The sequence below is a fragment of the Drosophila grimshawi genome, unplaced genomic scaffold (assembly GCF_018153295.1).
Source record: "Drosophila grimshawi isolate 15287-2541.00 unplaced genomic scaffold, ASM1815329v1 contig_1369, whole genome shotgun sequence".
Taxonomy (NCBI): domain Eukaryota; kingdom Metazoa; phylum Arthropoda; class Insecta; order Diptera; family Drosophilidae; genus Drosophila; species Drosophila grimshawi.
In genome coordinates, this window is record NW_025062891.1 from 3837298 (window position 1) to 3859183 (window position 21886).

Consider the following 21886-nt stretch of genomic DNA (forward strand, 5'->3'; position numbering starts at 1 on the left):
GAGGTAGTTCAGGAGCCTTGAACTTGACCATTACAAATCGGTTTTGTGAAATATCGGCCATTGACTTTAGTTGGGTTCGATGACTCATCTAATAAAGATTAAATGTTTCTTTAAATTACCATTGTTTGGATTTAGTTTTAGTTTAGTTGAACTTTACCAAGGCAATTACCAAATTTTAAGACCATTAAGATTCGTTTCGCATTGGCATTGAATACTTTAAGACATAAAAATCATCTGGCTTTATATGGTTTGTTGACCTCAGTCAAAGAGTTTAGCTGAGTTGTTTGCAAATGTTTGCCATATTTTAAATGCGCGTGACAGATTCGAGGTGAATAAACAAATATGCTTTCCCTATATGCAAAAATTAATACAATAACGAAATACTTTTTGTGGCTGCAACTGGTTTTTGGCTTCTTTTCTGCTGCTGGTCGCTCCGAGATGAATCATTTGGTTTTGAGCTCTGTGTCACCACTTGATGTGGATTAAAATTACCTATAAATGGGTAATTTACCGCACCCAACAAATTCAACAATCATAATATTTAGTTTTAACATTTAGTTGTTTTATTTATAGTTAATATACGTATATGGGTATGTGTATTTGTGTAATTCTCTGTGTGTTTCAAGACAAATTGACCGCTAGTTTTCTACATATTGCTCGGCTATTGCTGTTACATATTTCGAGTACATACTGTAGCTTACACAATAACATTTTCGCATATGGATTGACATTAAACAATTGACGACAAGGCCAGCAATAACATAATTGTTGTCTTTTCACAAATACGTAATAAGTTGTCTTTTGTTTTTAGTTTCTTTTTTCGGTTTCACAAAAGCGTGTTGTATATATATATATATAGATATAGATAAATATGTTACAGGTACAACTAGATGGAATGCCGCTAAATTTTGTGGACTTATATTACAATTATTTAATTGGAATCTCCAAATTTGCACTAACTAGCATTAGTTGTAGTTTACCTTATAATTGATACAATTTGCATTACTAATTGCGTGAGATTTCATTAGTGTGTAATTGAGATTGATTGGATTGGATTGTGTTGTGTTGTATTTATATTATTACTACAGATTCTTGAACGGCAGCTTTTACATTTAAAAACAAACATAATTCGCGACTATAATATCAACAAACAAAATAATAATATATACCTATATAAATAATGTGCGGTTGTATTTACAAAACTGTTAGTTAAAAACAAAAGGGGGAAATCAAAGTTAACTGTTTTAGTAGTAGTGGTTGTACTTGATTTGTTAGCGTTTGAACACATTCACCCAAAGTCTTATAAGATATATAAAATAATATTCTGAGTTTTGGCCTAAAGCTAATCGAATATCGAATCGAACATAAAATCAGCCCTAACACTACAACGAATGTGCATATTTACATTGCATTCATATATCATCTCGCCTGCTATCAATATCAATATTGTAATAGTAATTGCATAATTCGTTAGCAACAAATGCAATCATCTAACAATTATTAATGGAACTGTTGCATTAAACGTGAATTCGAGTTTTTTCAAGTGTTTGGAGTTTTGATTTTCGTGTTTGTGTTCGTTTTGGCGCCAACATCTTTTTGGTTCAACGGTTCTGGCACAAAGCGGAGCGTATTATAAATATAGCATATTATGCAGCCCTTATCTCTCCGGAAAAAGTGACTCATAGCTGGGCGGCATATCTTTTGGGGTTCCCGGTTGCTGCTGCTGTTGCTGATGATGATGCTGATGATGATCCGGCGAAACTGGCGATAGATCATGTGCCAGCACGCCATCATATGACGGCGCTGACGGCAACTCAATCGTGGGCACGTCCGACTAACAAACGCAAGCAATAAATAAATAATAAAATGATGTATGCAGTAACCGCTTTTTTGATACTCACCCGAACATGCCGCTGATTGAAGCGAGCAGCGGATGCTTCGTGGGCATGCTGCTGCACAGTGATGCAGTTCCAATATTTCCAGCAAATCCATACACAGAAGCCCACACCGACCATGGTGAATATGAGGGATGTGATTGCCGATAAGGCCACATTGGTGGTGTCCATCTCCTCGGGTGCGATGGCATCGTGGAAACAGGTGCCCTCATCCCGGCATGGATACAAACAATTGGTGATATTGTCACGCACAAAATGACGCGATATGCAAGAGTATTGATCCTTGGGATCGCACAAAAAGTCACCCGCAAATTGACAATGCGAATGGGCAGTGAGCACCATGCGCAGCTCCAGTGGATTCTCGAATATATGACGATCCCTATCGATAAATATATGCACATGGACATCGCGATCACGCTGATCGAAGATCAGGCGACCAGCTGGACCATCGATGGAGATGTCGCTGCAGATGCGTTCGCTTGGCGAACGATTTCCATTGGTGAACTGAATGTAATCGATGCATTTTTTCGTCACCGGATCTCTGCGAAACTTCAGCCGTGTGATGATCGTATAAATACCACCGGGCGGACGATCATTGGTCTGCACTCGGAACTGGCAGTCATATTTGATTTTATTCGACGAATGACCACCACCACCACCAACGCCGCCGCTGGGCAGCGTCACATTCCACGATTGGGTGATGATCGCCCCCGAGTCGTGGTCTTCTGTTAACCGGAGCGTTGGATCGCCACGGAACGGTTTGGCCAACGTATAAATGAGCTTGTCCGAGCAGAGATTGTCCTGCAAACGCACCGTTTTGTAGCAAACAATTGCAGTTGGCGCATAGAACGCAATTGCAAGCGTCAATTTGAGTAGCGAGCAAAGCGTGTATTTGCTCATTGTGTTTGTATTTTGGTGTATTTGGCACGTCCTGCGTGCGTGCTATGTGTGCGCGGTTTGAAATGCAGACATGCACGTTCCTTTGTTCGTTAATTATTATTGTAAAAAATGCTTAAAAATACATTCGACGAACTTTTTGTTGTTTTGCATCTGGGCCAGGGCTGACAACTATCAAGGCTAGCCAGAGCTGCTGCACTTCTAAATGCTTATCGATATATCGAATGGCTGTATCGTATTACCCGATACTCTTGCATTGATACACACAGGAACAGAGCGTTGCTGGTGCCATTGTGAATTTAGATGCAATTTTACAACACACACAGTACTCGTAACGGCTTCGCACTGTTAATAACATTGTCGCATAATGTTAAAGCTGTTGAGAGCCCACAGCTGGGTATCGATACCATATTACATTATTTATTACTAGCCGCAACACTGTTGCCGCAGCTACTCCCACATGGAGGCAAATTTAATAAGTATAGTTTTTTTTTGCTTTGATTAAACGCCGGCAGATCTTTAAGGCGTCAGCACCTCCACCAGCCGCACTGAATCTCATCTATCTACGCTGAGTAGATCCTAACATGACTGTTTGACGCTTGCCGACGATTTATTAAGGATCCAGCTGAGCTATTTCTAGTCGACCGTAACTAAAAACTAATGGCCACATCGGACTTTGTACTGGGTGGCTTGGCCTCAGTGGGCGCCACATTCTTCACGAACCCCATCGAGGTGATTAAGACGCGCATCCAGCTACAGGGCGAACTGGCCGCCAGGGGCTCCTATGTGGAGCCCTACAAGGGAGTCCTGCAGGCATTCATCACAGTTGCCAAAAATGATGGCATCAAGGGCCTCCAAAAGGGCCTGGCTCCCGCCCTCTATTTTCAGTTCATAATCAACTCCTTCAGGTGAGTGAATCACTTATGTTAAACGATGTATGTAAATGGTGCCATTTCATCATCAGGCTGAGCATTTACACAACTGCCATGGAGAAGCATTGGATGCACAACAGGCATGGCGAGGTCTCCTTTGGATTGGGCCTCTGCTGGGGCGCCCTTGGCGGCATTGTCGGCAGCTATTGCTCTAGTCCGTTTTTTATGGTGAGTGCAGAGACGGTTACATAAAGCATGCTATATAAAATCAGACGCCAACTTATCTATCTTTATGATTATATTCCTCTTCCATCAAATATCATTTGAGGCTAGACGTAATATGTTTGCCTCGGCATAAAATGTGATCTGAGTCCATTCGGGCTTAGATAAGAACACAAATTACATTTGCCCTCCTCAACTAGCGATGTGAACGTGTTGCATGCTTTTTATTTACCACCACACGTATAATTATAGTATATTATAGATTTAATTATATCGATGATTCCATTACTCTTTCGAATTACTGTGCAATTATTATTTCTGAATGCTTTTCAAATGACAACAGTTTTGCAAATATTTATTTTTTAATTTAATTTTAAATTTTCATTTCGACATCTACAGAATTATATCACATTTTTATTTTATTATTTAATATCTCAATTGAAAAGAGTAACGACTTGTGACTTATTTCAAATTTTCTAATATTAAAAAATGCATTTTGCATAACCCTTTTAAACTGCAAAATAATTTATTATTTTTATTATTATTTCTGTACTCAAAGTGTTCATTTTGTATTTTATATCTTCATTTCCACAACATCAGATTTAGTACATTATTAATATTTAAAATTATATTAATAGGAACTTATACATCACCACCAAAGTACCTTGAAGACTTTCAATTTCAATTTTTCTAATCTTAAATAGTTTTTTCCATAATAATTTTAATCTGCAGCATGAACAAAACTTTTGTGTTTATAATTAAATCTAGCAGATTAGTAGCAATTCATGCCACATGGGTTAATTCTTATGAGACGACAACTGATAACTTCCCTTCCTGCTTCCCAATTCAGATCAAGACACAGCTGCAGTCGCAGGCAGCCAAGGAGATTGCTGTTGGCCATCAACACGCCCACAAATCGATGAGCAGTGCGCTGCGAGAGATCTATGGCAAAAGTGGCATCGTTGGCCTCTGGCGAGGATCACTGTCGGCGCTGCCACGTGCTGCTATTGGCTCCGGTGCCCAGATAGCCACTTTTGGCAAGACGAAGACAATGCTTGTGGAATACGATCTGGTGACGCAGCCGACCCTCAACTCGTTCAGCTCGGGTTTGATTGCGGGCTCGTTGATGTCGGTGGCCATCACGCCGCCGGATGTGATAAGTACCCGTCTATACAATCAGGGCGTGGATGCGCAGGGTCGTGGGCTCTACTACAGTGGGTATCTGGATTGTTGCGTCAAGATCCTGCGCACCGAGGGCATCTATGGTATGTACAAGGGTTTCTGGGCCAACTATTTGCGCATCGCTCCGCACTCGACTCTGGTCTTGCTGTTCTTTGACGAACTGATCGCGGTGCGGGAAAAATACAATCTTCGCTTCTGATTGCAATGTACTCCAGTATGAGTGCTGTGTGCTAGTCTTCTTTGTCTTAATTTAAGTACAAATTTCTTTAAATAGTTGTTACTAGATTTGTTAACAAATAAAAACCTGCCCAAAGAGTTTTCCATTCCCCAATTCCTCAAATGCTTCCTATAAATGTGCCTTAACGTGTAATTTTGTAACGTATGGTTAAGATTTGAGAGCTGGAATATCCACAAACAAATATTGAAACAAATAGCGTTTATTTTGCTCAAATCGAAACTTCAAATTCCCATTTTGCAAAGCTAGAAAAGTAGACCTGTAGTACGTAAATATAACTGTGCAATACTTTTATTTAATAAAATGCGTTATTTTGTTTGTATTTTAGATTTTGTATTTTTATTTTAGTTATATAGCTAATGTAGACTATACATATATTATACGTACAGGGTATAAGATCCATCAATCAAGATTGCGAAGCTGTTAAGCTTTCCAATTGGAAAGTTTTGTGCTGCGCGGCAAGCTTAAGCATGCCTCACTTGGAGTTCGCAGCAGCTGCAAACGCAAAATTGAGCCGCTGTGGCGGTCGGTCGATTGTTCGTACTATCGAAAGTAAACACTGGCATCGAAATATTGAAAGAACGCTGGTGTAACTAGTCGGCGAAGCACATTAAATCAATTATTTTCAGAAATTCAAAGTTAATAATGGCCGCCCAATTCTCACTTGTGACGCAATGGTTTGAAAACTACAAGCAAACAGTGGACTACTCGCTGCGCGACTCAAGCAAGCCATGGACAAAACCACTAGATATGGTCGAGCAGCGCACGGGCATCGACAGATCTAAAATATTTTTTGGTGAGTCCTGCTCCTAATGAGACTCATTCTCCAGCTGAAAACTCAACTAAACATGTCGCAATAAGCAATTAGAATGTCTCCATGCATAATACGTGGCTACGCGGCGTGACTAAGTGGGGTTTATTTTTTGTCTGTGTGACACTTATAAATAGGAACCGCAACCTGTTATAATATTATAGCAAGGCAAACATATACAAAACATTTCATGCGGGCGCCGAAAATTAATCACAATGCGAGAATAGCAGATTGACTACTTTCATTACTACAGCAATTGCATACTTTTTTCAGCACACACAGATTCACACACACACAAAGTCAAAGTCTCTCTGTATTTTCTCCACATATTTTTCCATAAACTATTGATGTTTTTTCTTTCTTTTGTTTACTTCACACACAACGCATTTCTCGCTGCGTGTAGAAGCGTAATTTCTGTCGTAGCAGCAGCAGCTGCAAAATTATATTATTAAAAACCACATAATTAATGAATTAATCCAAAGGTTAAGCTCAACTTCGACTTTGTGCTTTCGTGGCGATTTTCTGTTTTAGCACACGTGTGTAATTAAAAGGTCGGGTCAGGTGTGCACACATACACATACATATATACATGTGTGTTGAGTGTGTTTTTAAGCATGTTAAGTGTGTTATAAAGCGCAATATTAATGTGGCTCTGGGATTACATGATGGAAATTCGACAAAGGCAGGCGGCGCGTAAAAATGTTCGAGTTCCCCTTGTCTACATAGGCTCAGGTGAGTGTGTGTGTGTGAATCAGCAGCGTTTGTTTCTTATCTGTCGGCACCTTCACATCTCTCTGCCCATGGGTAAGGTGTGTTGGAGAGCGCGAATTTAATTAGTTGAGTCTGTGACGTCACTAACGATAATTCAGTGCGATTAAATATGCAAAGGAGAGCATTAATTATGCGTCGCCGAGCAAAGCAACACTGGCCAGCTGGGCAATCTGTGATCATAGAAATTGTAGACGTAGAACAGAATTCCTAATTTATGGGCGAAATGCGCGTGGCCAAAAATCAACTTATGACAAGAGCTAAATGGTTAATAATAGCCACACGGGCTGCAAAAAGGGCAATCGTCTTTGAATTAAACTACGTGCAACATCTGCATTCAGTTATCAGAGATTGAGATCATGGCATTCGAGGCATTGGAAGAAAAACTAATTCAAATTTTCCAAGTGAATCCCATTGTGCGATATGGTCAGATTAAAAATAAAATAGGCATTAATTAGTAATTACTAATAATTAATATTCAATATAATTTTGTAATTTTTATAGGTGCTGCTGTCTTTTGCGGACTTTATCTGATATTTGGTTATGGCGCTCAGTTATTGTGCAACATTATTGGCGTACTTTATCCAGCGTATGTCTCGATTCATGCCATTGAGACCAGCACCAAGCTGGATGACACCAAATGGCTGACCTACTGGGTCACCTTCGGCATCTTCACAGTCATCGAGTTCTTCTCGCATATGCTAACCCACGTAATACCCTTCTACTGGCTCTTAAAGGTGAGAAGCAATTTTTAATTATTAAATTAAACAATTTATTTTAATTTGCTATTATTGTACTTCTCGTCAGTGCGGCTTCCTCATTTGGTGCATGCTCCCAATGGAGAACAATGGCTCGGAGATCATCTACCAGAAGCTAGTGCGACCTTATTTCCTTAAGCATCATGCTTGTAAGTGATTTATATTTAATTTATAGATATCAATACCATGCTGAAACTCTACTTTCATTTTCAAGCTGTTGACAAGATCATCGATGATGGCATGAAGAAGGCCGGCAGCGTGCTGAAGAACGATTAAAATGAAGATGCTATCACACAATTCTCACTCACTTCTCACTTCCTTGAGCAATTGGTAGCTTCCGCTGGCACGACGGAATGTCACAAAAAATTGAATTCGCTTGTATCACGGATTGTCTTTTAATTTTAAATTTGTACTCAATAATTGTTGTTATAGGGCTCATGCCACATGGTTCTCGCAATCCCCGCCTCATTTAATAATGATTACTATGTGTTTTTAGTGGAATTCTCGGCTTGTTACACATAAATTTTTGTAAAAATCAACTGTTTATTGAGTACTTTAATTATAATTAATGCAAAACTACGCCGTGTCGACCTTGGAGGTTTCAGTCTCTGCTGCTTCTGCCTCTGCAGCTGCTCTCCGATTCCGCCAGGCAGTCATATAGGTGCGGGGATGCACCGGGAGTAGACCGGAGATGCCCAACAGCTCTGCAGCCGGCTCCGACATGTGGGCACCTTTGCCCAGCCAGAACCGAATGCGTTCCGTGTTAAGAGCCACCAGGCGTTCGTTGGATTCGTTCGGCATGGGATCGTAGGAGCCAACCTGCTCGATGACAGGCTGATGCTGGTTCTTGCGACGCTGTAAAGTATGAATTTATTTATTACACACTCTTCAAAGAGTCCAATGAAAGACTCACCTCCATAACGACAATGTGATAGAATGGCCGATTGGCACAGCCGAGACGCACAAAGCGTATTATTTTGGCGGAGTGCTTGTAGAAGCGACCAATGCCACTGGCTGGTGACAAGGACATTTTCAAACCTATTCAAAACTTGACCAAAAAACAAAATGTGTTATGAAAACACACTGCACTACCACAATACCTATCGATAAATTATCAACAAACGGACTATCGATTAATGTACCATTATAATATTTAAATCGTTGCAAAATTCTTTGATTAATAATGCTGCCCGCTGACAGGACAGCAACGCAAGGACCTCAAATTCGTGTTGAAAAACGCTGTGTTTGCGTTTTTCAAATAATTGTGGTAATGCAACTCTGGGTATTATGGGTAGTGAGTGTGTACACACTGTTTGATCATACAAAATGGCGTCAGCAGTCGAACACGAACACTAAGGAATTTTTCAGTGGTGTCTGTGTCTGTGAATTTATATATTGGGGGTAAAAAAAAACTGTGCATTATTTTGTTTATAAATTTAATTGCAAGTACGGCACATAAATAAATAGCGCGTACACACACCCACCCACCCACACACACAGGCAGACAGACAAATGCTAAAGTGCGCTTATCAATGAATCGAATTTGAGGCAAAAAGCAGCAGCAAGAAGCACGCCAACGCCAACGAAGTGAATTTTTCGAGGGAACGGAAAAAAATGGCGCCCGCCTCAGCCACAGAAGCAAGTTGACTTTCTTTTCGGTGTGTGTAGTTCGTCGCCGCACTCGTCGCTCGTTTTCGTCGCATATTTGTCGCGATAAAATAAAAAAAAAAAAGAAAAGTGAAAAAAGAAAAAAAATATATATTGCAAATTGCATCTAAATGCGACGTTTGACGTACAGCAGGAGGCTAGTATTTTGTACGTGATTTTGTATAAATACATATACATATATAATACAAATAGAAGCAACAGAAAAGTGCAATTACAATTTGCGTTTGGAAATTTTGCGCTTTTTTTCTCTTTCGCCTACCCCCCAACTCCCCACCCCACATTTTCTGTTTCTGCTTTTTGCTTCATTTATAATGTGCGCTGCACAGAGCAATCCGCCGCCCTTCGGCTACACTTGGGGTTTTGCAGACAACGGCAACCGTGCCGCAGAATCAGTTTTGGAGATATCGCCAAATATTAACTACACTGTCAGTGGGGAATCGGTAAGTCGAGCCAACATTTTATATCTTCAATTTGTATGTATACATAGAATAATTTCCTTGGTTGCATCTATATTTTTTTTTTTTCGTATTCCTTTTTCATTTGTATTTTCGTACATATCGAATGCGAGTGCTTTTTGCAAGTGCAAGCTGCTTTACTAAATAACCGATCGACCCAACGAGCTAGCTAGCGCCAAACCCCCTCTCTCCCCCCGCCACCCACGTAATAATATTGCTGTTGCTTTCCCACAGCGAATCGTGTTGTGTCCTCTTTTTACCGCTCTCCCCTTTGTACGCTGTTGTTTCCTTAACAACAGCGCCACATACACATAAGCATACTACTTAGAGATGGTCACATGACTTGGTCGTGTAAGCAAATATCACGAGAGAAATATCAAATGTCATGTGTAAGCTGTACACGATTTTTAATCAGCAACGAAAACAATTGTAGCATTTCAATCAATCAATAGACATACATACTATACTCTTAGGTACACTTTAATTTTGCTTTTCCTTGATATATTTAATAGTTTTCCCTCTAATATGTATAATAATCGGTTAACGAGCGACAAGCATTTGTGTCACGTTGCCATCTCTAGTACAGATACAGCTACGTCGTTTGCTCGCTCGCTCGCTCACTCGTTGGTTTGCCACGCTGTGTGTATAAGTGCATCGGCCATATATATGTGTACGTATACGTATGCAGGGTAGTGCGCGTGTATGTATACACGTATACACGTCGTACGATATACACATGAATACATACATACGTACGTACGTGAAGGCCCAAATACAAGAGAAAAAAAACAGGCAGCTACATATACTTTTATGTAACTGCGTTGGTCATGCGAATGCGAGCGACGAGTGTGTTAGAATTCTTTTACCATACATCTATACAAAAATTTTTCGTTTCCATTTCATTCGTAAACATTCATAATTTGGTATTTGTAAAAAGTATGCGTACGACGTATGCTATGTATGTACGTGTGTATCTACGTATGCATGTATGTATCTTGTTTTGCTGTTGTATGCAAACAAACAAAAATACGCACGTTGCTTTTGCTGCGCTGCGGTGGCAGCTGATTGTTGCAACTTCTACTCCCTGGTAATGGCAATTTAATTACTGGTCGCAATTATTAATTGTGTGTGTGGCTAGAGGAGGCGAAAGCTACAGTATGGCGTTGTTGCCAACAGCAATCATCGAATGGTAGTCGATAAGTAACCATAATTATCTTCATATACAGATATATATATTAATCTAATTTAATTCTAAAATACATCTATTGCATATTGGTTTTTAATCACGCATATATTTTTATTTTTCGTGTTGCCTTTTCTTTTTTTTTTGTTAATTTTGTTTGTTTTTGTGTTGGACAAGTTTGTTATACAATTGGCAGTCCCTTTTTTGCTTTGGCATCACACAGAGTGCAACCCTATTTCGCTGTGTTTCTGCCTGCCTGCCTGCCTGTCTCTCTCTGCCTCTTTGCGCACAATTGTGAATACACACATACAAAGAGACACACATGCACACGTCGACGAAGTTTCGTTGTGTTTGAATTCGCCGCGCCGCTCTGCTGGCGACCATTTTGTGTGTGAATGTGTGCGACAGTCGTCAATTCGCCGTTCGTTAAATCTTCAATACTAACACACGCCCAACGCACGCACACCTAAAAAAAGAAAGCGACGCTCTCGCTCGCTCTCTATCTCTGTCTCCCGCTCTGATGAACGCATACACACCCAGTTGACCATATATTGGTGTGCGTGCGATGCGTGCGTGTGTTTTGATTACACTTTGCTTACGTTTTGGCGCTCAACTCAAACTGTCAAAAGTCCAATAGCACACACATACACATACGCACACACACTCGCAGAAAAAAAAGCGCGCGCTTTGCTCTGTTTGCCTCCTCCGTGTTTGTGTGCTCGTCTTCTTCTTGCTCTTCTGCCGCTGCTGCTGCCGCTGTCGCTGTCGTCACCTCTGCCGCTGCCACCGCTGCTTGCTGCTTCCCTTTCATTTGGCATCTGTGTATCTGTATTCTTTATCAACTGTTGCCGTTGCCCCACCGCTGCTGCTGCGCAGGTGTAGCGTGTTAATAAGACAAAATATGAACACGACAAAACAAAACAAAACAGAAAAAACAAGAACGACAAAGCGCAACATTAAAAATACATAAAGACTATCAACCAATAATAGCAGTGGCAACTGTACTTTCTTGTACTAATCATTTAGCATAGAATTAGTTTAATAATTACCTAACCAACCCCAACACCCCCCTCTCCCCCCACAACAACTATTTGTATATTGGATTAATTAAAATTTACAAAAAAAAATGTGTTATGCAGCGGCGACCAGTGTTGAACAATACACGCTGATTAAAACATTGCACTTGCATTTCCTGTAATCTGTTCGGTTTTTGGGGACAAATCAATCAATGAATCAAACAATCAAACAAAACTAACAACAGACATTGAACAATCAATCAAGCAAACCAAACAATCCAAAACAATCTAGAAAATCAAGTAAAAAATCGATATCGAAATCAAAATCGAATTAACATCTCCATTAAACAAAAAAATAATACATCATCATCTCAATCGTTTGTTTGTGCCGAGTATTTGTGCCCGAGTCCAGCCTGAGTTAAATACTGAAAGAAACAAAAAAAAAAAACAAAAAACAATGTGTACACACCCATTTTAGATGCCCTATCTGTTATCCACGGATGGATCATTGGCCGTACAAAAGGATGTTAAGGGCGCACTCTCCAGCAATAAGGGCAATGTCGTTCGTCGCATGTTCGTCGTGAACGATTCCTCATTTGCGCCCGGAACACAAAGGTGCGTTTTCAAAACACAACAAACTTGAAAATAAAAAAAAAACTTAAAAATTAAACTGAAGCTCACAAAAAAAAAAGAAAAAAATACAAAAAGAAGTAAAAGCTTTAATAAGCCCACGTTTTTTTTCTCGTCTGCTTCGATGATCTCACTCTCTCTCACACTCTCACTCTCTTCTATCTCTATCTCTATATCTATCCATTCACAGAGTAATTACCACAGGCTCCGCATCGACGGTGGTCAAAAAACAGGACTCTGGTCAGCAAGTGTTGAGCATAAATTCGCTCGATAAGAATTGTAAGTGGTCTTGTCTGTTTTTGAGAAATCATCAAATAATTAGTGTTGCACGCGTTGTTGATGTGTTGGTTGTAATCGATTCTCGCTTATTGGCTATCGATTATCGATTATCATGCAGGGGTTTTTTTTGTTCTTTCGCTAATCGTTTGTTCTCTCTTCCTTTCTCTATCATTCTCCCTCTCTCTCGCTCCACTCGCTACTGTCTGCTCGCTCGCTCGCTCGCTGTAAATGATCCACTAAAATGTTAAATTCCACTCGCTCTCTCTTTCTCACTCTCTCTCTGTCTATCTCTCTTTCTTCTGTCTGTCTCTCTGTGTTGTCTGTTGTCGCTGTTTGTCGCTCGATTTGTGTTGCTGTCATGCATCAACCACAACTCTCCACTTCTTTCCACTATCCACCACCACCCACTCTCTTACTCCCCACACTTTAACTCACCACACTTCAACTCACCACCATCCCATCACCCATCACATCTTATATAAATGGCGGCGGCGGCGGGCGGCTATGGCGCAAATTAGATCTTTTGGTCGATCAGGCAACAGCGGCAGCAGCTGCAGCTGCAGCAGCAGCGGGCGGAGGAGGTGATCCGGCAGCGGCGGCGGCCCACCACCATCATCATCATCATACATTGACAAATGGTGGCAGCATTGTTGATGCCAAAACTGGACAAACCGTATTGACATCGGCGGCGGCGGCGGCAGCGGCGAGCGCTGCGGCAGCCAAATCGCATTTTAGCTCTATTGGTGCACTGCATCTCACCCAAGAGGAGTGCAATGAGATACTAATTAAGCGCGCCATTGCAGCCGGCCACGGCCATCATCATCAGACGCACCCAACAGCAATCACCAACGCTGGCGACGGAGCGCACCATCATCATTCGGCGCCAGGCGCGACACCAAGTAAGCATCTCAAATCTGTGTTGTGTTTCGATTATCCTCCTCCTGATCCTGCTCCTGATCCTCCTGCTCCTACTCCTCCTCTCTCCGACTCCTCCTTCTGATCCTACTTCTCCTCCTCATCCTCTTCAATTGCTCAACACTGCTCTTGGCACTGGTATTCTCTCTTCTGGTATTCGGTTCTCGTTGCTTTCCTGTTACGTTGCGTTACGTAACGTGACACGTTACGTTGCGTTTGCATTTCGTTTTTAATTTGCATACATTTTTGTTTCGATTTTTATAGCCTTTCGGTTTTTCGTTAATTTTTTCATTTGATCTTTGTTTTTCCATGTGTTTTAATATGTTATTTGACTTTGATTTGATTAGAGTTTTTGTGTTTCGTTTAGTTCGTAATTTTGATTTTGTTTCTTGTGTGTTTTTCTTCTCTTTTTATTTTGGATGATAACAATCGTATTGGAATTCCATTTGGTTATTGTTCCGTTGGCGGTGCAACAACACTCTTAGGTGACATACTTCCTGGTATTTCAGTTCAAGTACAGAAAGTAATACAAGGACTCGAAGAGAACGAGGACTCGCAGGGCGACGCACCCAACTTAAAGTTGGAGCCAGGCACATTAGAATTGTCCCCAAAGACCGAACTACAGGAATCAATGCATTTCAGCGAAGTAAGCCCAACATTTACCTTACACACATAAACACAAATACACAAAAAAAATTATATCTTATATATACACAATGATATGCTGCCCCCCCGAAATCGATTAGTAATCAACTTGTCTCCATTTCTCTCTTTCTCTCTCTCTTCACCTTGCGGACTATATTCTTTTTTAGACCGACGCCACCATCAAAAAGGAGCGCCCGTACAGTTGTGACGAGTGCGGCAAATCCTTTCTGCTCAAACATCATTTGACAACACACGCACGCGTGCACACAGGTGGTTGTTCTTGTTCCTAGCACTTACCCATTCATGCAACGAGCAGGTCTAATCGAATCTCCTCCTTCCTCCGTACTCCTCCTGTCCGCCATCTCTTTGTTTAGGTGAACGACCCCATATTTGCACACATTGCGGCAAGAGTTTTGCGCACAAACACTGTCTGAATACGCATCTGCTGTTGCATTCAACGGATCGGCCATATCAGTGTCAGGAGTGCAAGAAGAGTTTCACACTCAAGCATCATCTGTTGACGCATTCCCGGGTCCACAGCCGGGAGCGACCGTTCGTTTGCCAGGAGTGCGGACGATCCTTTCCTCTCAAACGGCATCTGGTCACGCACAGTAAATTTCACGCCGGCGAACGTCCCTACGTCTGCGAGGAATGCGGTGAGAGTTTCGCACAGGAGAACCATCTGATTATGCACTCGCGGTAAGTCCAATCACCAATTTCTGGCAAACTCTGATTACATATTCTCCAATTTCATTTGCAGCTTTCATGGTTCATTGAATCCATTTGTTTGTCCTGATTGCGGTGCCTCGTTTCCACGCAAATTTCAATTGGTTAATCACGGACGCATACACGGCAAGATACCACACTCCTGCACCGTTTGCGGCAAAGAGTTTCTACAGAAGCGCACACTAGTTTCCCACATGAGGTAAGTGCTTTGATCTCAGATCGCAGCGAGAGTCGTCCCTTAACTAATTTATCCCATTTACCTTACCATGGCTAGGCGCGTACATACCGGCGAGCAGGCGCATCCTTGCGTCAGCTGCGGCGAAGGTTTCCTCACCAAGGCGGAACTGCATCAGCATGTGCGTGCGGCGCACAATGGCGTCAATCCCAATACGAGCAGCGCCACCATTATAGCCAATCAACAGGTATAAGCAGATAGACACATGTTAAAGCAGCAAGTTAATTAAATTGATATTTAAGCAGATACAACAGCCGCATCATCATCCGGGACATCCGCAGACCATAACCGTTGTCAGCAATCCGGCTAACTCAACGCTGCTCACCGTCTCCACAACCGATGCGAATGGCGTGGCGCGTCCACAATTCGTTTGCCGGTGAGTGATCCTCTAGTTTACTCGATATAAAGAGGCTAATTTATTTGTTTGGCTTGCAGTGAATGCGGCAGCGCGTTTAATAGTCGGGAGGCGCTCGCCTTGCACTTGCGACTGCACACCGGCGACAAGAGTCTGATGACCGATTTGTGTGCGCTAACAGCGGCCCTGCCGGGACACTTTTTGAGTACGGCCAGCTTAAATCCGGGCACTGTGGTTACGGCCAATCCGAATATGGTTGGGCAGAGTCCGGTGCCGGTGCAAATCATATCATCGACCGGTCAGGTGATGTCGCAGACCACACTGGTGCAGGCCGCCAATTCGACGCATCCGCAAGCTGTGGTCACCGCCGTGCCCACAATGCCCCTCCACGGGCAACATCATCTGCAGCACATCCAGCAGCAGCAGCAGCAGCAACAACATGTCGTCACCGTTTCACCGGCCAACAAACCCAAATCGCATTTCTGCGCCAGCTGCGGCAAGGGATTCGCCGCGAAGCACGGCCTCATGCAACACAATCGCAGGCATCCGAACGGCGGCTGCACGGTGCGCACCCATGTCTGCGAGTGTGGAAAGGCGTTCTTCCAAAAGAATCATCTGATGCTGCATCAGCGCCAGCATTTGGAAACGAAGCCAGCCATATCGCAGCAACAGGTATGCTAAGTGTGCCCAGCCTAAGCCTAAGCTCCAATTTCCACACACCCACCCCAAACCCGATAGTAATAAAAATATATATATTTATATATATATATATATATATATATATTTAGATATTTCGATTGTTTTTCCATTTGCTTTCATTTCTTCGTGTTAAAGTAAAAGAAAAAAAGATAAGAAGAAATCTGGCTTAGTTTGTAATTGGATTAGGCTTAGTTTTATATATTATGTGGGAGCGCAGTTAGTTTAGTGCCTAAGCTATGCAATTTAATTTAGCTATTAACGAACCAAGCAATTGTTAACTGAACAACTATCAAGATCAACAATAAAAACATAATGCTTCATAAAGTCGGAAAGTCGGTCTGCTGAGGAGAACTTTGCCTATTTTTGTCGGGGTTAATCTCTTCTCTCTCTATGGAAATCTAAACTCTGTCCAACATTAACTTAGCTTAAAAACAAGTTAACATTAATTAAAGCAACTGCAACTACATATATCACTTATATATATATATATAAATTTGTATATATATTCGTTTCAACATCTTGTATTGCGTTATTTAATGTTTTTATTTTATTATTATCCTCTGTAAACCAATACAAATCACAAAAAAAAAAAGAAAGAAAAACAATCACGAAATGATAATTGCATTACCTTTTTTTAACTTCGAATACTTGCAGCTTGTTGTACCAACTACTTCTTACTAAAAGAAAACAATAAACAAATAGATCGATCAGATCAACTGAACAATAATAAATGCTAGAGAAAGCTACCCACACACACACTCGCCCCATTCACACACACATCATACACACATACACAATACACACATTCGGATTGCCATTTAAATAAAATAAAATAGTGTCTCGTCTCTGTGTGTGTGTGTGTGTGTGCGTGTGCGTGCGTGTGTGTGTGTGCCTGTGCGTTTGTGTGGGAGTAGCAGACTCAAAAAAAAGAAGAACAAAAAAGAAAATCAAATTGATAAACCAATAAAATCCATATAAAGCAAATAATAACAAATAGATCAAATACTACATTACAAAATTTGTTGTAAGACGCGTGTACGCAAAAAAGGCTTCACTGTGCGCGTTTTAGGTGTGTATACAAATAAAAAAATATTCCAAATTTTATGGCTAATTGTCATTAATATCAAATGCCTATTATTTTACTTACGTCTCATTGTCATGTGTATTTAGTTATATTTATATATGTTTTATACAATAATTATTTATGTTTTATTATTATTATTATTTTTTGTATTCTTGTGTATTGCGTGTATCCTGTGCCTGTGTCTTCTCTTCTCTTTTTTATTGTCCTCTTCACCCTTGTAACTTCTGTACATTCTTTTTTTTCTTACCAAATTCTCCAGTTTTCTGTTCTAATCTGTCTACTCCCATTTCCAATCTAAAAAACAAAAACAACACGTTACAATTTTGATAGATCCTTTTCAATTTTTGCTTGAGCGTAATATATTAGTTTAGTAATTATACATTTATTTTGATTAATTGCATTTAAATTGAGACAGAGAGAGAAAGAGAGTTAGAGAGAAGTCAGATTTTAGATTTCTTGTTTGAATATGCTAAAGTTTTGAATTGCACATTTTTACAGGAGGCCGACGTGCAACAGCAGCAGCAGCAGCAACAACAAGCAGCAGCTGCGGCTGCAGCAGCAGCCGCTGGACAACAATCCACACAGGTGGAGGTGCAAATATTGCCCGGTGGCCATGCCAAGGTCATCAAGTATGAGATCTGTCGAAATGTCCTGCAGGAGGAGCAATCCGCCCAACAGCAGCAGCAGCAACAACAACAACAGCAGCAGCAGCAGGCATCAATGCATGCGGAATAGTAAGGAAAAAAAGAGAGAGTGGAGCAGATGAAGCCAGGGAAAGATGATGATGATGATTACAATTTTTATTTTATAAACGCAGTAAATTTTGAGCATTTTTGTTGTAACTTTTTGTAAATATTCAGAGCCAATGTGCAATTGCAATTGCGGAAGGCGGAAGATTGTTGCTCCCCGCACACACACACACACACACAATCCGCCAGACACCTATACATATGTACCACCCCACCCACATACACACGCATTAATATGTAGCAGGGCAGCTTTCCACGCAACACACACCCCACACACCGACACACAACAGCTAAAAGTGAAAGAGAGATATCCTTGGGCAAATAATATGAAATAAGCGATTCCCTTAGTTTGTATTAATTTAGTTACCGTTTAGCTATTAATTAAATATACACCTAAATAGTTAACTAGCGTAACACACACACAAACACACACACACACACACACACACATACATACATATGTACATCATCAATATACAAAAATTAATTTGTAACTATAACTAATTCTCTCCTGTTAAAATTTTCGTGATGCGTCGGTCGCATCTAAAACAAGAACCTCGTCTTAAGTTGCAAAAGTTTTTACCTAATTAGTTTTTAATTGAAACATTTTAAACAAATACACACACACACACACACACACATAAGTATGTATACACACATTTATATATTGCCTAACTGTAAACTGTGTATACATTTTAACAAAAAAAAAACAAAAAAAAAAACAAAAAGAAAAAGAAAAACAAACAAATATATATATTAAAACTAATTATTATGCATAACAACAACTACGTTTAGTTCTAGGCACGCTAAATAATAATTATGGTAAATACGTAAAATAGACGAGAAAACAAAAGAATAAAAAAGAAACAGCACTCAGCGTCTCGATCATGTTGTTGTGGGCGTGATCGTGGGCGTTTGTCCAGCACACACACAGACACATACAGACACAAAGAGACATACACACAGAGACACTCGCTGTCGAACATTTCAAGCTTGTATATAAAATAAAAATCAGTTAAACAACATGCAACATGCAACTCTACAACTAGAACTTAAGTCAATAAAAAGAAACAGGTCTAAATAAGAAGAAAACATATAGAGATATTTAATTTGTAGCCGGTTCGATTAGGCGCCCACGCCGTCAGCGAGACTTTGAGTAGGTGCCTGGCACAATAACTAAAGCATACTATATCTAAACTTGGAAGACGACAGCAAAGTAAAGAAAGTTAAAAGCAAAGGAAATATATTAAAATATGAATAGCTGTAAGTAACGTTAGTTGTATAACAAAATGATAGACGACGACACAAAACACACCCACAAACACTGCAAAAAAATAAAGAGCAATTAGTTTATAGACACACACATACGCCCACACACCCACATACACGCAAAAAAAAAACCCACACGTTCGCAGTTGCAGTTCCATCAATCAATGCACGCTTTTTGTGGCAAAAACAAAAACAAAACAAAAAAAAAAAAGGAAAAAGAAACCAACAAACAACATTTATTATCAAAATTGTAAAAATATAATATAAACAAAAACCTTATACCTTAAACTTAGGAATGCGTTAAATGAATGCAAAAAGTAAATCGATAACATAATCCGATAAATAGATGAACCTAATATTAAGCATATATTTTAATATGTAAGCCTTAAAGAAAATACGACTATGAATAATAAAAAAGAATGTGTAACTGTATGTATTTTTATTGTATATATTAACTCGGATACTTTCCACTTTCACTCGAGATTACTCCATAATTACTCATATCTGAGATCTGGTAAATATTTCAGTGTTATCAGTTTGTTTGCTTTTATCATACATAAGTGCAAAAATACCCACAAGGGGACAAACGGACAGACATATATATATATATATGTATCAGTTGTTGCCAAATATGCTGTATTTTTGCACAGTTTCGAGTTTGGCGTATGTATTAATAATTTATTATTAGAATTGCTGATTAAACAAACAAAAAGTCATATTAATATTCTGAGTCAATTGCTTTGCGTAGTGAATCAGTCAATTGGATTTTCTTAAAGCCCATACAGGGTAGCTGCTAGTCACAATTGACATTCCATAATCAAGTAGTATTATTATTAATTAGAGTGTGTTTTTTTTTGCAAGCTAGCCAGGTAGTAAAAGCAAACTAGTTTGCCAAAGCAAGTTCTCTTTCTTTAATTAAATCAGTTCATAAAAATAATGTTCTCAAGAATTATACACAGCTTATGCGCGTAGAATTCCTCGGTAGATAAGATTCACGTATCTGTGTTTGGTATGTATGTGGAAGTTCACTTTCCGGCACGATAAAACAAAAATGTTTAAAATTTGTATTTAGTTATGCCCAGCAAAAGAACGTTGATCGGGTAGATAAGGTGCTTAAACTTTAGCAAGCAGTATAGGCTTGCTAATAAATATACAATTAGCTGCAATTACCAGTTATATATTATATTTGAATAGCACAGGGTATTTCTTTGTAGCTATTAGCTTCAGTTTTCAGTTTTGACTACATATTTGTATACACAAAAAATAATTAGCGTTGTTTTTACCTGAAGTCACGAAGTTACTAACCAAAAATAGCTCGACCTGGCCATATGGCCGATATGAACAGTTGAAACAGTTGAAACGATCACGTAGCAAATGTTTAGCATTCAAAGCGCTGAATATCCGCCAAAAGAGTTGTTACATCTCATTCATAATTAGCATCGGTTATAATTGCCTAGTAAATTACAAAAGTATTTAAATTTTCTGAACATTATTGTACAGATACGTGAGACACTGCAGCGATTACATCATCGAGGGAGAGAGAATCTGGCCTTATTGAGTAGTACTCGTAAATTATGCATGGAATTGTGCCCTAAAAGTGCATTTGCCTCACAAGTGTAAGGCCAACAATTTTTGGGCAGCTGCCCATATAAGGGTCTTCTGACATGGACTCCTTTGCCTTGATATCAAACATATTTTCAGCGGCTTTTTTATTCCTCTGGCATTAAATTAAAATTAATTGAGCTTGCGCTTGAGCAAGTGGCATATACAATTTTCGTGTTCGCCTTCATTGCTGAATTTCAATTTCAATTCCATGGAAAATCCGTGACATGGCAGCGAAAGATGTCATCATCTCACAACTAATTCACTGTTTTTATTTGTAGTTGTTGTTGTTGATCATTAATTGCACACATATTCTGAATATTCTAAATTGGCGAATGCACCTGATTCCAACTGGTTGCCATTTGTGTACATGCCACATAGTATTTAATCCACTGTTTGGTGAATTCGGGTCACTTCAGCTGTGCTTTGAATTTGTAATGTGTCTTTTTTTTTTTTTGTGTGCCCATAGTGCGATTTTTATTTTTCACTTTAATTTTGTGTGTTTGTTTCTTTTTTCACTTTGGCTTATTTTGCTAATATCTTTTGTTTTTTTTTTGTTTGCTTTTTGTTGTCTCGGCGCAGCAAACAAGTTTTGATTGTTCGTGCAAGCCTCGCATGAAAATGAGTCTTGGCCGGGTGACGTCATAAGTTGAGAGTCGTTTCGTGAATTAAGCAAGAATTGAATTGAATTTAGTTTTCTTGTCTAGATTTTTAGAGGTCGAATTGCTTAAACCTG

The 21886-nt window shown here is 39.9% G+C and overlaps 5 protein-coding genes across 10 annotated transcripts; 3 read left to right on the top strand and 2 right to left on the bottom strand.

Annotated features, from left to right (window-relative positions):
• Positions 1 to 546: 546 nt before the first annotated feature.
• On the bottom strand, positions 547 to 2955 carry LOC6559486. Its single transcript, XM_001987260.2, has 2 exons — positions 1902 to 2955; positions 547 to 1834 (listed from the first exon to the last, which is right to left on the bottom strand). Exons 1-2 carry the CDS (start codon positions 2793 to 2795, stop codon positions 1658 to 1660), a joined length of 1071 nt encoding a protein of 356 aa, XP_001987296.1. The 5' UTR covers positions 2796 to 2955; the 3' UTR covers positions 547 to 1657.
• Positions 2956 to 3238: 283 nt separating this feature from the next.
• Positions 3239 to 5630, top strand: LOC6559487 (solute carrier family 25 member 35). Its single transcript, XM_001987261.2, has 3 exons — positions 3239 to 3700; positions 3757 to 3892; positions 4737 to 5630. Exons 1-3 carry the CDS (start codon positions 3453 to 3455, stop codon positions 5265 to 5267), a joined length of 915 nt encoding a protein of 304 aa, XP_001987297.1. The 5' UTR covers positions 3239 to 3452; the 3' UTR covers positions 5268 to 5630.
• Positions 5631 to 5853: 223 nt separating this feature from the next.
• LOC6559488 (receptor expression-enhancing protein 5) lies at positions 5854 to 8179 on the top strand. 2 transcript variants are annotated; one of them, XM_001987262.2, is made up of 4 exons: positions 5854 to 6099; positions 7387 to 7619; positions 7690 to 7789; positions 7855 to 8179. In XM_001987262.2, the coding sequence occupies exons 1-4, from the start codon at positions 5949 to 5951 to the stop codon at positions 7914 to 7916; spliced, it is 546 nt and encodes a 181-aa protein (XP_001987298.1). In that variant the 5' UTR covers positions 5854 to 5948; the 3' UTR covers positions 7917 to 8179. The 2 variants fall into 2 exon arrangements, with proteins under 2 accessions (XP_001987298.1, XP_032591025.1); XM_032735134.1 differs by lacking the exon at positions 5854 to 6099 and adding an exon at positions 6342 to 6846.
• On the bottom strand, positions 8130 to 8748 carry LOC6559527 (probable 28S ribosomal protein S16, mitochondrial). Its single transcript, XM_001987263.2, has 2 exons — positions 8554 to 8748; positions 8130 to 8495 (listed from the first exon to the last, which is right to left on the bottom strand). The coding sequence occupies exons 1-2, from the start codon at positions 8668 to 8670 to the stop codon at positions 8217 to 8219; spliced, it is 396 nt and encodes a 131-aa protein (XP_001987299.1). The 5' UTR covers positions 8671 to 8748; the 3' UTR covers positions 8130 to 8216.
• A 731-nt stretch (positions 8749 to 9479) lies between these two features.
• Positions 9480 to 19777, top strand: LOC6559528 (zinc finger protein 665). Of its 5 annotated transcripts, none has more exons than XM_032735125.1 (12): positions 9480 to 9748; positions 12441 to 12577; positions 12783 to 12871; positions 13390 to 13770; positions 14272 to 14432; positions 14599 to 14701; positions 14806 to 15130; positions 15192 to 15356; positions 15432 to 15579; positions 15638 to 15768; positions 15828 to 16419; positions 18029 to 19777. In XM_032735125.1, exons 1-12 carry the CDS (start codon positions 9620 to 9622, stop codon positions 18263 to 18265), a joined length of 2598 nt encoding a protein of 865 aa, XP_032591016.1. In that variant the 5' UTR covers positions 9480 to 9619; the 3' UTR covers positions 18266 to 19777. The 5 variants fall into 5 exon arrangements, with proteins under 5 accessions (XP_032591016.1, XP_001987300.1, XP_032591019.1 ...); XM_001987264.2 differs by having other exon boundaries at positions 14296 to 14432; XM_032735128.2 differs by lacking the exon at positions 18029 to 19777 and adding an exon at positions 17101 to 17175 and having other exon boundaries at positions 14296 to 14432.
• The last annotated feature ends 2109 nt before the right edge of the window (positions 19778 to 21886 follow it).

What these genes read in the sequence shown, in the direction of transcription:
- LOC6559486 (XM_001987260.2), bottom strand. Translation starts at nt 2,795, where the DNA reads ATGAGCAAATACACGCTTTGCTCGCTACTCAAATTGACGCTTGCAATT. An exon ending in TCAATCAGCGGCATGTTCGG is followed by an intron (nt 1,835 to 1,901) that starts GTGAGTATCAAA and finishes TGCGTTTGTTAG; the next exon opens with TCGGACGTGCCCACGATTGA.
- LOC6559487 (XM_001987261.2), top strand. Translation starts at nt 3,453, where the DNA reads ATGGCCACATCGGACTTTGTACTGGGTGGCTTGGCCTCAGTGGGCGCC. An exon ending in TTCATAATCAACTCCTTCAG is followed by an intron (nt 3,701 to 3,756) that starts GTGAGTGAATCA and finishes TTTCATCATCAG; the next exon opens with GCTGAGCATTTACACAACTG. An exon ending in GCTCTAGTCCGTTTTTTATG is followed by an intron (nt 3,893 to 4,736) that starts GTGAGTGCAGAG and finishes TTCCCAATTCAG; the next exon opens with ATCAAGACACAGCTGCAGTC.
- LOC6559488 (XM_001987262.2), top strand. Translation starts at nt 5,949, where the DNA reads ATGGCCGCCCAATTCTCACTTGTGACGCAATGGTTTGAAAACTACAAG. An exon ending in CAGATCTAAAATATTTTTTG is followed by an intron (nt 6,100 to 7,386) that starts GTGAGTCCTGCT and finishes TAATTTTTATAG; the next exon opens with GTGCTGCTGTCTTTTGCGGA. An exon ending in CCTTCTACTGGCTCTTAAAG is followed by an intron (nt 7,620 to 7,689) that starts GTGAGAAGCAAT and finishes ACTTCTCGTCAG; the next exon opens with TGCGGCTTCCTCATTTGGTG.
- LOC6559527 (XM_001987263.2), bottom strand. Translation starts at nt 8,670, where the DNA reads ATGTCCTTGTCACCAGCCAGTGGCATTGGTCGCTTCTACAAGCACTCC. An exon ending in ATCACATTGTCGTTATGGAG is followed by an intron (nt 8,496 to 8,553) that starts GTGAGTCTTTCA and finishes CATACTTTACAG; the next exon opens with CGTCGCAAGAACCAGCATCA.
- LOC6559528 (XM_032735125.1), top strand. Translation starts at nt 9,620, where the DNA reads ATGTGCGCTGCACAGAGCAATCCGCCGCCCTTCGGCTACACTTGGGGT. An exon ending in TTTGCGCCCGGAACACAAAG is followed by an intron (nt 12,578 to 12,782) that starts GTGCGTTTTCAA and finishes ATCCATTCACAG; the next exon opens with AGTAATTACCACAGGCTCCG. An exon ending in AATCAATGCATTTCAGCGAA is followed by an intron (nt 14,433 to 14,598) that starts GTAAGCCCAACA and finishes ATTCTTTTTTAG; the next exon opens with ACCGACGCCACCATCAAAAA.